The sequence below is a fragment of the Mytilus trossulus genome, chromosome 8 (genome assembly GCF_036588685.1).
Source record: "Mytilus trossulus isolate FHL-02 chromosome 8, PNRI_Mtr1.1.1.hap1, whole genome shotgun sequence".
NCBI lineage: Eukaryota > Metazoa > Mollusca > Bivalvia > Mytilida > Mytilidae > Mytilus > Mytilus trossulus.
In genome coordinates this window covers 53,764,569-53,777,770 of record NC_086380.1, presented here as the reverse complement: position 1 = coordinate 53,777,770, position 13,202 = coordinate 53,764,569, and the positions used below count along the sequence as shown (strand labels likewise).

General features: G+C 30.4%; 1 protein-coding gene across 1 annotated transcript in view; it reads right to left on the bottom strand.

Annotated features, from left to right (window-relative positions):
* The window catches only part of LOC134727765 (VWFA and cache domain-containing protein 1-like), a 46,888-nt gene extending 34,734 nt beyond the window's left edge, over positions 1 to 12,154 (bottom strand). The window contains exons 1-7 of the mRNA XM_063592151.1: positions 11,431 to 12,154; positions 6,887 to 7,086; positions 4,269 to 4,331; positions 2,975 to 3,142; positions 2,298 to 2,506; positions 1,364 to 1,529; positions 373 to 604 (exon numbers count right to left, since the gene is read on the bottom strand). Of these exons, the coding sequence (XP_063448221.1) occupies positions 373 to 604; positions 1,364 to 1,529; positions 2,298 to 2,506; positions 2,975 to 3,142; positions 4,269 to 4,331; positions 6,887 to 7,018 (970 nt within the window). The 5' untranslated portion in view covers positions 7,019 to 7,086; positions 11,431 to 12,154. The remainder of the gene's footprint in view (positions 1 to 372; positions 605 to 1,363; positions 1,530 to 2,297; positions 2,507 to 2,974; positions 3,143 to 4,268; positions 4,332 to 6,886; positions 7,087 to 11,430) is intronic.
* Between the last annotated feature and the right edge of the window lie 1,048 nt (positions 12,155 to 13,202).

Here is a 13,202-nt window from a genome sequence, read left to right as displayed (position 1 = left end):
ATAGTCATAATTTTGAATAAACAGTTTTCTTAAGTGTTTAAATTTTTAAAATACAGCATTCGATTACCTTAGCTCTTTTTGGCAACATCATTAGGAATTTTTGGGTCCGCAATGCACATTGACTATGTACAATATTTTGCTTATTTTAGTTTTTTAATTCCACCGTCAATGATGAGTATTTTGTAGACGAAAAACACTACTGACGCCGCATTTTAATTCTGGTAGATATGAATATAGTTTACTTGAATTAGAAGCAAAACATACAAGATACACTATAATGGTTTACTTTTATAAATTGCAACTTGAATTGAAAGTATTCTCATTGGCACTCATGCCACATCTTCCTATATCTATATAACACACACAATATACCTCTATTTGCAAGCTGAACATCTTCATGAGAGGAATTATAATATTTGAATGCAGCTAATAACGCATTTTCAAAGTTATGCTCAGAATTCCCAGATGGCTCTATAGAAAATATGTATCCCTTTAGTTTGTCCGTATTTTCTTTTGTTGCAAATGCAAGTTGGTTTTCATAACATGAACTATATGTTCCTCCTGTTGGAGTATATGCATTGTTATCAAATCGAACAATCCCTACCTATTAAAAAAAGTAAAAACAAATTTTTATCGAATCGAACAATCCCTACCTATTACAAAAAAGTAAAATCCAATTACAGGCAAACCTGTTTTAAGAGACCACTTTAAAAGTAGTCTCTTAAGACAGGTGGTCTATCAATACAGGTTCAATATTATATGAAATGTACTAAAGAGGGGTAAAAAATTTGTGTTTTTTTTTGCACAGGTTTTTTTGGTAAATATAGGTGGTCTCTTAATTGTGACTGTATATGTATACAAAACAAAATCAATTATTATAAACAAAGGATTATTGTTAAAAATACATTGGAGTTACTGTCGTCTTTTCGAAGTCTTCTGCGAATGCTGTAAGTTGATAAATTTTTCTATAGATAATAGTCAATTTTGAATAGCTTACATCAAGCAGGCCGTTATATGTTTTGTTTCGCATTTGACATTTTCGGGGTCTTTTAGAGATGACTATGCGGCAAGGGTTTAACTCATTGTACGTGACGAACAGAGACTAAAGTTGTTAATTTCTTTGTCATTTGGTCCTTTTCTATATATTTGTCTTATCATACCACATCTTCTTATTTTATCCAAAAGATACATCAATTCATTCATGTGAACATTAATGTATATATTGGAGAAGACGTTACTAAGTTGAAAAACTTGTGTCTATTCCATTTGTCAATTTTGAACAATAAATCATGTTTAAACTAAACAACATCAGGAAACTATCACACGGCCTTTTCATTTGTAAACAAATAACAGGTGAGCTTACCCTATCATTTGGTTTAAGTGTTTGCAATACATTGTTTGCTGCTCCTTTGGCAAGGACAATCTTAGTTTTGTCTACCACTCCAGTTGGCTGTCTCATAGACGCACTTGCATCTATCACAATCACGACATCCTTATCCGTTGGCGAAGCTGCAGCGGCGTATGAAGATCTGAATTAAAAATAATGTGGAAAAAGAAAAATAATCGGTGGTTTCATACTGAACAGAAATAAGCAAGACATACATTACCCGAAAATCAACTTAAACATATCAGATAACATTGAACATGCCCGAAATATACGTCAATAAAACATATGTTTGATCTTTCCCCAGTTATCGGAGTGCTGTTTCAACCGTTTATCATCAATCAATATATTTCTTGAAATTTCCGGGTCTCTTTCTCATATGGACATTATTTTGCATTAGTATGTATTTTCTTTATTTTAGATATCTAAATTTAGAACAATATTATTTGTGCAAGCACACTACACACAAAAATGTAAGTGACTGTAGACGCAATCTCTAGATGGAGTGAGACCAGTTGAGTCAGTCAAGATAAGTTAAAAAAATATAATATACAATTACAAAGAAGGAGAATTTGTCAAATTTTAAATTGTTTGTTTAAAACCTTGTTATTGACAAATGAGTTTTGTGTAGACGAAACGCGAATATAAAATTTTAATCCTGGTATTTATTATGAGTTTATTAACAACCACTGGTCGATGCCACTGCTGTTGAAGTTTTAATTCTCCGAGGTTATCACTAGCGCAGTAGTCAGATAATTGTGAATTAACTGTTAACAAAACTTTGTATATTTGAGATAATAAAGCTTTTCTACTCAGGAATAAATTATCTGTATTTAGCCTAACTTCGTACTTTATTTGGTCTTTTTAATATTTTTGATTCGGGCGTCACTGATGAGTTTTTTTATATCCTTACTTAAACCTTGGATCAAAGTTCTGACAGTTCTCCCACTTCGTGGCTGGGTAAATAACAGACACACCCTCTGTAGTGCTGTAATGCTGCCATAACACGTTCTTATTGTTTTCATAGTTGGTTTTCATTACATCACTGATTTGGTCTGTCGGGTATTTCATATTGTTTCCAGCTAACAGCGATGTGGTAACACACGCTTTACTTCTATCGACCTGAAAAGATATAGTGACACAACAAAATAAACGATTGGCCATTTGGGCCGGCTACGTGTAGGTTAACATCCCGCAAAACACAATGGTCGGTCTTTTTTGACATAGGTGTTTCTGAAGTATAAGTAGGAGAAAACTAAGACTTACTATTATTTATACAAAGCCAGCACTTTTTTTATTCTTAGTGAAGAACATAAAATAAAATAATAAATACTACATCTATTTGTTAACCTTAATAATTGTTTGTAAACACTTACAATGGGATATTTACTAAATCGTTATCAATATTTAAACCAAACTTTACTTCCTTTGCTTATAGTAATGTTATAACACATAATACTTTTCATTTATTAACTTGCAAATTTTCGTTGGACAATGGAAAGTAAATCCTGCATGTATTTTATGAGTTTAAACGCATAAAGACACCCTTTGAACCTACAATGCAGAAACATATTTTAAAATTTTACTCACCTTTGACTGAAACTCCGGCAAGTACGTTAAGTCACTTTCCTGTAGTTCACAGCATCGCTGTAGATTTGTTGATAGAGTATCTGATGTATCATCTGATATAATTTCTGAATAAACATTGTCTAGTACCATATTCAAGTCATTCAGGGATGTTTCAAGACTGGATTGAATCTAATAATGGAACAAATAGAAAAAGTAAGCATTCAATTACAATTTGAAAGATGTGTTTTCGTTAGCAAACGTATAAAACAGACTTAAACTTAAATATGTATTACAATTCAAAGTGTTTATTGAGGTCCTTTTTGTACTATTTAGGTTAAAGTGTTCTCAAAGAAGTTGAACGGTGATTGTTCGAATAAACTATAATTGTTTTAGCAATATTTATCAAGCGAGCTTTGTAGAGCATTAATATTATTACAGTAACTTCTGATTTTCAATGTGTTCGTATTGGTTGATGGCTGAATTTGTTGCCTCTACATTGGCATGCCTTTGCATTATATTACTCGTCTACATTTGAATGTTTCATATAAGTCACAGAAATGTAAAACAAAAAATGTATACAGGTTGAAATGATGCACATGCCGTTATAGTATTGTTTGAGAATATTTTTTTTTTCTCTGATTCTACAAGAGTTGTAAACCTTTCAATATTAAGAAAAATGTTACAAAAGTCCCCCATATTTGTCTGATTAATCTGTCCACGTTCTTGAAACGGTACATAAAGATTGTATATACATGTTTTGGAATTACGAACCTGTAATTAATAAACTGTTTAAAGATTTTATTCTCTTTTTGAAAATGGTTTCCTCAACGAAATGGTACCAATAAACAGTTTTAAACTCATGTTTCTTAAAACATATCAACAGATAGACGCTAACGGAAGAAGTTTCAGTTCTATTTCAAAAGTTGAATTTGAATTTGAATTCCATAATTATTCTTAATGTAGGAAAAGTTTCCCTTTTGCTTGCAAAATTTTCAAAATTTTCTAAATAGATTGATTTTCTCGTTTGAGCCGTTACGACGAAAGTGAGAAAAGCAATCAAGTTGATATGGCCAATGATAATATGTCAATCGCTATTGTACCTATGACGACGTTGTGAATTTTACTGACAACGGCACGTGCGTCCTTGGTTATAGCAATAGTTGTGTTGAGAAAGGAAATTATTAAGATAAAAAGAAAATCTCGTAAATTAGCGATTATAAGCGATATATATGTAACCTGGGCATTTGATTCTTAAGTTATTTTCCAACTGCATAAGTTTTTTAACATTTATGTTTTTTTTAATATTGTGTCTTACCTTGTTTAATAACTGGGTCCCTGTATCCGACTTAATGTCATATTGAAATTTATTGAATTGTTCCTTAAAGAAGATATGTGAAAGTAATTTTATTAACATCACTGCAGAAATCATGTAACATATTTAAACCAATAATAAGACATAACGAAACAAATTCAGTATATTGATTTGTAAGCATAAACAGGTTAATTCTGTTGTTTCAAAATCAAACGCTCAGTTTGTTTTCAACCAACCGAAAGAACAGCGGTCAAATTCTTGTCTTGCTAATTCATCTTTTCTCAAGAAAATCGTGGGTTAAACTAGTTTTATCGCTTGTGTATTCACTCCTAACAGATGTATATATTTTTCCGTTTTAAAGCCAACATTGTGGTGATCAACTATTAGATAATTAGATAATACAGCAATATATTATATTATAGTGGTGATTGTCTAAATGATTAGTAAGACAATATTGCCGCAAAGAAGTTTTCAGAAAGCTGAAACAGCTTTTTATAACTAATTTGTGTTGCACGGTTATGTTTAGTTTTTAAGGATTTGAACATTCAAACATGAAGATACCCGCAAAAGACTATGAGGTCCGTATTGTCTCATTGGTACTCATACTACATCTTCTTATTTTTACTCAACAATGAGAAAATATTGATTTTTCTGAATTAAAACTAGGATACAATGTCACAAGGCCATTAATATTTTGACATTAAATAAACTATTACATAAGAACCATTAAAGCATCTTCTTAATTAATTCCTCATAGGACTTATTTTGTTGGAAATTAAAAAGTTTTTTGAATACAAGAAAGAGCCATTCAAATATAACACGGAATATGTTTTAATTGTTAAGCTTATATAGATTTTTTATCGTCATATACATCAAATTCGCGGGAAATCATACGATATATGATGATGGTTCCTTATATTTTAAGTAAAGTACCTAGATAAACTATACCGGGAAGAATTTTTGCGGAAGATTCATCTTATATTTTTTCTTATATAAGATTTGTAATTTTCTTTCTTTTTGAAACGAATTTAAACCTTTATAAAGAATATGGCTAATCTGTATTTGGTAGACTACAAGATGTTGAGTAAATATAAGAAGCTGTATTATGAGTACCAAATGAGACAACTCCCAATCCAAGTCACAATTTGTAAAAGAAAACAATTACAGATCAAAGTACGGTCGTCAACATGGAGCTTGTAAAGGACTCCAAAATAGTGAGATTACAATAATTCAAACGGGGAAACCAACGGTCTAATCTATATAAAAAAAACAAGAAATGAGAAACACTTATTAAATACATTAACAATGCAAACGACAACCACTGTACATCAGGTTCATGAAAGAGGGGCTAAAGATACCAGAGAGACAGGTTGCGACTGAGGTCTTCATCAAGCTTTTAGTCCAAAAATGCTCCCAATCAAGATAGTTTGACAATATAACCGACAATATAACCGATGTGAAAGCCTAGAATGTACTTATATAAAGAGAGATATAAAAAAGTAAGGCTTTTGAAATAGACCCACATTAAAACTTAAATATAGCCATATTGAAATTACTGATCAGGTTGAATTTCAAAGCGATAATTAGTCTAATGTAAAACTTGTCAATTGTGTCATTCCATGACGATGACGTAATGAAACAATTATCTAAAAGAGATCAAATGACACAGAAATTAACAACCAAGGGTCACCGTACGGACTTCAACAATGACCAAAGCTCATACTGCACAGTCAGCTATTACGGTCCTGAAATCATGAAAGTTTTACACATCAAACAGGAAAACTAACGGAATAATTCATGAATAAAATAATAAAAGTATATTGAAGCAAGTACATTGAAGACCTGTTGGTGACCTTCTGCTGTTGTTTTTTCTATGGTCGGATTGTTGCCATTTTGACACATTCCCCATTTCGATTCTCAATTTTATTGTCACAGAGCAACAATAAAAGACTACTGAACTACAGGCTCCTGATATAGGACAGACAACTTCAGAATATGGCGGTTCTAAACTTGTAAGACGGCGCCAACCCTACCCCAACAGCATTGAAACTTACAACATTGAAACAAACAATAATAATCGGTTGAAAAAATTAAATCATCAGAAATGCGTCAAATAGAAATACATATAAACAGTAAAAAAGTAATATCACACAAATACTGAACTCCGATGAACATTTAAAATGAAATATGCCTACTCGAATGGCAAAATCAAAAGCTCATACACATCAAACATATGGAAAACAACTGTCATATTCCTGACTTGGTACAGGCATTTTCTTATGTAGAATATGCTTTTTGCAGCTGACCTGTATGACAGTTGGATATATTTCCATCGAATTAACAACATATTTAAAGTTTCATTTTTATGTTAATGTTTTGTCGACATGCAGTCACGCAGTTATAAGAGTAGTTTTAAAATATACATCAATTACGTTAAAATTGCAAACTTAAAAGGTTGTACAAAACTTGTATTATATTTATATACTTAATTTCGAATATTTATGTTCAAGCTTTTTACAGTTTTCTGTTTTGTTATCTATTACAATCAAGTCGCTATGAATCAAAGATATTTGTTTAGTAATTTCAGAATGGAGCAATATGTATATCTTTATGCATTTTACCTGCATGTGATCAACACCGATATCTTTTTTTATTTTCTTAAGTTCCTCTGCTAATCTTTTTCCGTCAATGCTTTCAGCAGCATATCCACAGGAAAAAGTGCCAAGTATGTATACAATGTATACAAACAACATTTCCCTTTTAAATTTCAATTCTTAGCTGCTGACTTGTGATTATTTGGGATTCATCAAACGTCTTTTTTCTAAAAGAGAAAAACGTATCTTAATTGAATATAATATAAAGCTCTATGCTTTAACATTGCTGCTATTAAAAAAACTTAATCGCGTTCTCATCTTCTCTTCAACATCAACAACAGAAAGTACAGATTCAATTAAAACAAACACATTTATGATATATCACGTTGGGTATAGAAATATATTCCTAAAAAAATAATTAATCATTAGAAATAGAAGGAAGTATAATCTTCAAACAAGATTATCCCAACATTAAATAAAAAGTTTAAAGTTGTATACAAATTGAATTGATCTGCGTTATCTTGATGAAGGGTACCAATTTCAATACATACAAACAGATATTTAACTCCAAAAAAGATTAAATGGGTTCGTTTTTGTTGCTTAATAATTTGTTTTATACATATTTAAAGTAACCTCGAGGTGATCTTTTTGTTTTCACAATGAGTCAAGGAGTGTCGACCTATCATATTCACGTAATTGTAATTGATGTATATACTAGTCAACAAAAGACACGATACCCGACATTGTTTTCGAATTGAAGATGACGTTTTCAGTACATACGACAAATATTGAGCAGGGTAATACTGAATGACCACAGAACTATAAATCTGTTTACAAAAAACATTTTTGGCTTCCATGACTCAATTGGGCGAAATTATTATTTTTGGACAAAATTTACAAAAAAAAAAGACAATTTTAAAAACAGAAAATCCGACTAATGATGACACACTCATTTTTAAGTTATTTTTTTTTTTAATATAAAAATTTTTTTTTTTTTACAAAGAAACAACCCTTAAAAAACAATATTTCAACTCGTAATTTATAGCATGAACATAATTTTATTACTGTGGATTCATTTATTTTCGTTGGTATCAATTTTCGTGGATTACTGCTTGCATTTTCGTGGTTTTGCCAATCACTGTATACAGAGCCTATGGACATATGTTATTCATTGAACATTTGAATTCGTGGTTCACCTCTACCAACAAAACACACGAAAATTGGTATCCAACGAATAATCATGAATTCACAGTAGCATATTACATATTTTAAAACAAATTTGAATTTTGTTTTAGTACTTTGAAAATTGTGTGTCGATTTTCTTTCAATTTTGTTTTATATAAAATACATTTTGATTAATTTGATTCCAACGTCGTGTATCATTTCTTTTGTTGACTAGTATTGTTTATCTAACTGAATTGCAAAATGTATTGTAATATTTGAAAATCGAAATGTTATAAAATTCCTACATAACAGAGGGAAACTCATTTATCATCTCGTATTCAAATGTTCCTAAATTAATCAGAGTCTTTATCATGTGGATGTGAAATTGATAAGTTCTATCCGACGGACCTCATTTATTATTATAATTACGAATAATCTTATGATTGTTTTAGAGTCTCTTAATTCCCCATATACCTTACTGGTGTATGTTGTAATAATAACATTATCTTTATAAGTAATAATATTAAACCTTTAGCAGTTGGGTATCGGTTTCTTAAACTTAGTACAATTGTACCTTTAAAAATAACCTTGACCTAGATTTAATGAAATAAACATTCAGCGCATCATTATAACGGAAAAATATAATAATCTTTTGACACATCCAAACAAAGTAGATATCGTTCTTTACAAACTTGAATAAAATTATATTCTGTCGAGCAGAACGTGTTTTGATCCCAACCGATGAAAAAAATGTTCGCCCCTTTAAAAGAGGATTGAAAAATAATAGAAGGACATTCAATTTGTCGAAAATAAATAGACTACAATATGAATAAACTAGAGGCTCTAAAGAGCCTAAGTCGCTCACCTAAGTATATGTGAGTATTTAAGAAAGGAAGCAGAGGGATTCATTACAAAATTGTGTTTTGGTGATGGTGATGTTTTTACATCTTACTTTACTGAACATTCTTGCAATTTACAATTATCTCTATTCATAATGAACTTGGCCCAGTAGTTTCAGTGGAAAATGTTAGTAAAATTTTACAAATGTTATGAAAATTGTTAAAAATTGACTATAAAGGGCAATAACTCTTTAGGGGGTCAATTGACCATTTCGGTCATGTTGACTTATTTGTAAATCTTACTTTGCTGAACATTACTGCTGTTTACAGTTTATCTCAATAATAATATTCAAGTTAATAACCAAAAACATCAAAATTTCCTTAAAATTACTAATTCAGGGGCAGCAACCCAACAATGGATTGTTCGATTCATCTGAAAATTACAGGGCAGATAGATCTTGACTTGATAAACAATTTTACCCTATGTTCTATTTTTAGCCGTAGCGGCCATCTTGGTTGGATGGCGGGGTCACCGAACACATTTTTTAAACTAGATACCCCAAAGATGATTGTTGCCAAGTTTGGATTAATTTAGCCCTGTAGTTTCAGAGGAGAAGTTTTTTGTAAAAGATTACTAAGATTTAAGTAAAATGGTTAAAAATGGACTATAAAGGGCAATAACGCCTAAAGTCGTCAACTGACCATTTCGGTCATGTTGACTTATTTGTAAATCTTACTTTGCTGAACATTATTGCTGATTGCATTTTATCTCTATCTATAATAATATTCAAGATAACAACCAAAAACAGTAAAATGTCCTTAAAATTACCAATTTAGGGACAGCAACCCAACAACGGGTTGTCCGATTCATCTGAAAATTTCAGGGCAGATAGGTCTTGACCTGATAAACAATTTTAAAAATTATTTTAAAATATAACATATCAGATTTTCTCTTAATGCTTTGGTTTTTGAGTTATAAGCCAAAAACTGCATTTTACCATTATGTTCTAATTTTAGTCATGGCGGCCATCTTGATTGGTTGGCGGGGTCATCAGACACATTTTTCAAACTAGATACACCAATGATGATTGTGGTTTAGTTTGATTTAATTTGGCCCAGATTTCAGAGGAGAAGATTTTTGTAAAAGCTAACGCCGGACGAGAACGGACGACGGACGCCAAGTAATAAGAAAAGCTCTCTTGGCCCTTTGGGCCAGGTGAGCTAAAATCGGAAAACACAAATAAACAATAGATCATAAAACACATACATATACAGATACATAACATGCATAAAACACAAATCGTTTTAATGTTGTTTCACAACAACACTAATGAACTTTACCGTGGATTCGATTATATGTTATACTATTTCCAACATATTTATAAAATTATAGCTAATTTATCTGACATCAACAATAAAATAAAAAGTTATATTCGGTAAAAGTCGGATTTCCAGTACTTGAAGTGTTGTTCTTTAGACATATTAACTAATTAACAAAATCCGGTACCAGATCAATATAAAATAAGCACGAGATGTAATAGGCAGTATCACAGAAGTCATGAAAATTTCGTATGCGTATCCTTTCTCAAATAAGATAATTTTTTTTACAAAACAATAAATGCATTTACCCAAATTGTTTTTCTTAATTATAATCGTAAAGACGTACACTATGTTCATGATATTTAGCGTTGTCATTTTTTGTTACTGATAAGTAAAAATAAAAACAACATGTTTTTAAATTAATTTCAAGCAATTGATGCACTCATATGAATGCATATTAGAAATCTGTTTACTATACAGATTGCCCTTTTTACGTCTTTTATCTAATCTAGTTAACATATCTTTTTATTTTTATTTAGTTAACATCCTTTTTTTTTTTTGCTATGGTCGGGTTGTTTTCTCTTTGACACATTCCCCATTTCCATTCTAAATTTTATATATAAAAAGAAGATGTGGTATGAATTCCAATGAGACCAAACGACACAGACATTAACACCTAGAGGTCACCGTTCGGCCTTCAACAATGAGCTGAATTCGTACATAGTCAGGTATAATAGGCCCCAAAATGACAATGTAAAACAATTCAAACGGCCTTATGTATGTTCATGTTTTAATATCTTCATTATAAAACAAATTTCGATAAAGTCACAAAGTTTTATTTGTTTTTGTTTATTTAATATTCATATATGTATGTACAACTAAAAAGTAAGAAAAAAAAATCCAAAATAAATTGAACGCAATGGGAAATTCAAAACGAAAGATCATTCTTAAAAGGTAAAAAATTAATAGGTCAAACACATCCAACGAATAGGAATCATATGTCATATTCCCGACTTTAAAACTTGCTTTTATTATGTAGAAAATATTTGATTAAACTTGGTGTGGTAGTTAGTTTATTAACTCATTGATAATACAATAAATTATATTAACAACAATGCGTAATCAAAACAAACAGATATAATAGGTTAAAATGTCAAAATAATTTGGAAAAAAATTGAACCATGTGTTAAATTAATCCTTATAATTTAAAAAAACAAACACTATTTGATTTATAAATACATGACTAACCTTATGATAATTCACTAAGTATTCCTCATGATGCAAAACATAAATTAACAGGAAATATTAAAAATTACTAATATATGTTCAAATCTTTTCAAATCCATTGAAGCGATTGTAAACATTTAAAGTACCGATCGTACTGCCATCATTATATTTGTATTGAATATAAAAGTACGAATATTAAAACACTATATTTGTACAAAAAATTCCGTAACGGCTAGTAACTCTTTTGTTCTTTAGTTTGTTAGATTCCCTGTGTTCACCAGCCTGAGGAATTTTATTTGATATATAGCAATTAATATTGATATTAAAGGTGGACAGATATAAAGACGAATTTAAATGTTATATGATATGTTTACTATTTTTTTACAACAAAATTTGATAGAAAATGCCATTGATATGTTAATAAGTATATTAAAACGAATGAGTTTAAATAATTCACAATGTAAACATAAAAATAACCAAATTACATATGTTTAAAGACGACCTTCGTCGATCTTTTATCTAAGTTCTGCTGCAATTCGGTCCCTTTTCTTCTGATTGTTTTTATACGTACATGTTGGCTATTTAAAAACCCAATTTTCCTGTTTTTTTTTAAATTCACAGTATCACATTCAAATGTGTTACTAGCAAAAAAAACAAAATAGGTTTAAACTTAATAATCCTGTCACAATACCTGTACCAGGTCAGGCACATGCCAGTTGTTTTCTATTCGTTCCAAAGTTTTATGATTAATACATTTTAATTAATGTAATCACGAAAAAAACGATCGCCGATGAAATTCAAAACGGAAAAAAATATTTTCTGTTGTCAGTTTATTTTCGATCAATTGTTTATGGTACACTCCAATAGCATGATAGTCTATAGAAAAAAAAAGGTTTTCTAGATTCCTATTACAAAGACTGACATTTGTTCCAAAGTATGCACAATAACAACATAAGTCATTATTAAGGAAATAAACCTAGTTCTATATAAAGCTATGTTTCAGGAAAATTCGTTATAACTTCTTGATGAATAGAAAATATTTAAAATCCCTAAAATACTGAACTACGAAGAAAATTCAAAAAGTAAGGTTTCTAATCAAAAGGCACAATCAAAACCTCACACACATCAAATGTATGGACAACAACTGTCATATTCCTTACTTGGTACACGCAATTTCTTATGTATAAAATGGTGGATTGAACCTGGTTTTATAGCTAGATAAACAGCGCAGAGAAGATTTGTATTAAGCAAAGAATGGATCCCACTAGCATTCCTTCTTATGACGTTCACAAGCTTCACCCTTCCGAAGCAACTGAGATCACCCCTTGTTTTTGGTGGGGGTTTGTGTTGCTTATTCTTCAGTATTCTATGTTGTGTCATGTGTACTATTCTTTGTCTGTTTGTCTATTTCATTTTTTGCCATGACGTTGTCAGTTTATTTCGATTTATGAGATTAACTCTGGTATTTTTCGTCCCTCTTTTACAACTGAAGATGTACGAATGGGATGAGACCAATAAGTCATAAAAAAAAAGTTGTTATAAGGACAATACAGAAACGATCATTAAATTATAATCAATTGAAAAGCATGGAAATTGTATACGCAATGAAACATTTATTTTTGTGTAAACTGGATGCATTGTCATTTTTATTCCTATTCATGTTATTGGTCGGGAAAAAGAATTCTAATGGCAAGTGTTAATTTGATTGATTATTAAATTTGGTTTATTTGTATCGCTTTACTTTTTTAAATTTTCAATTGTTTTAGATAAGCATTTTAATAATTGCAATAATT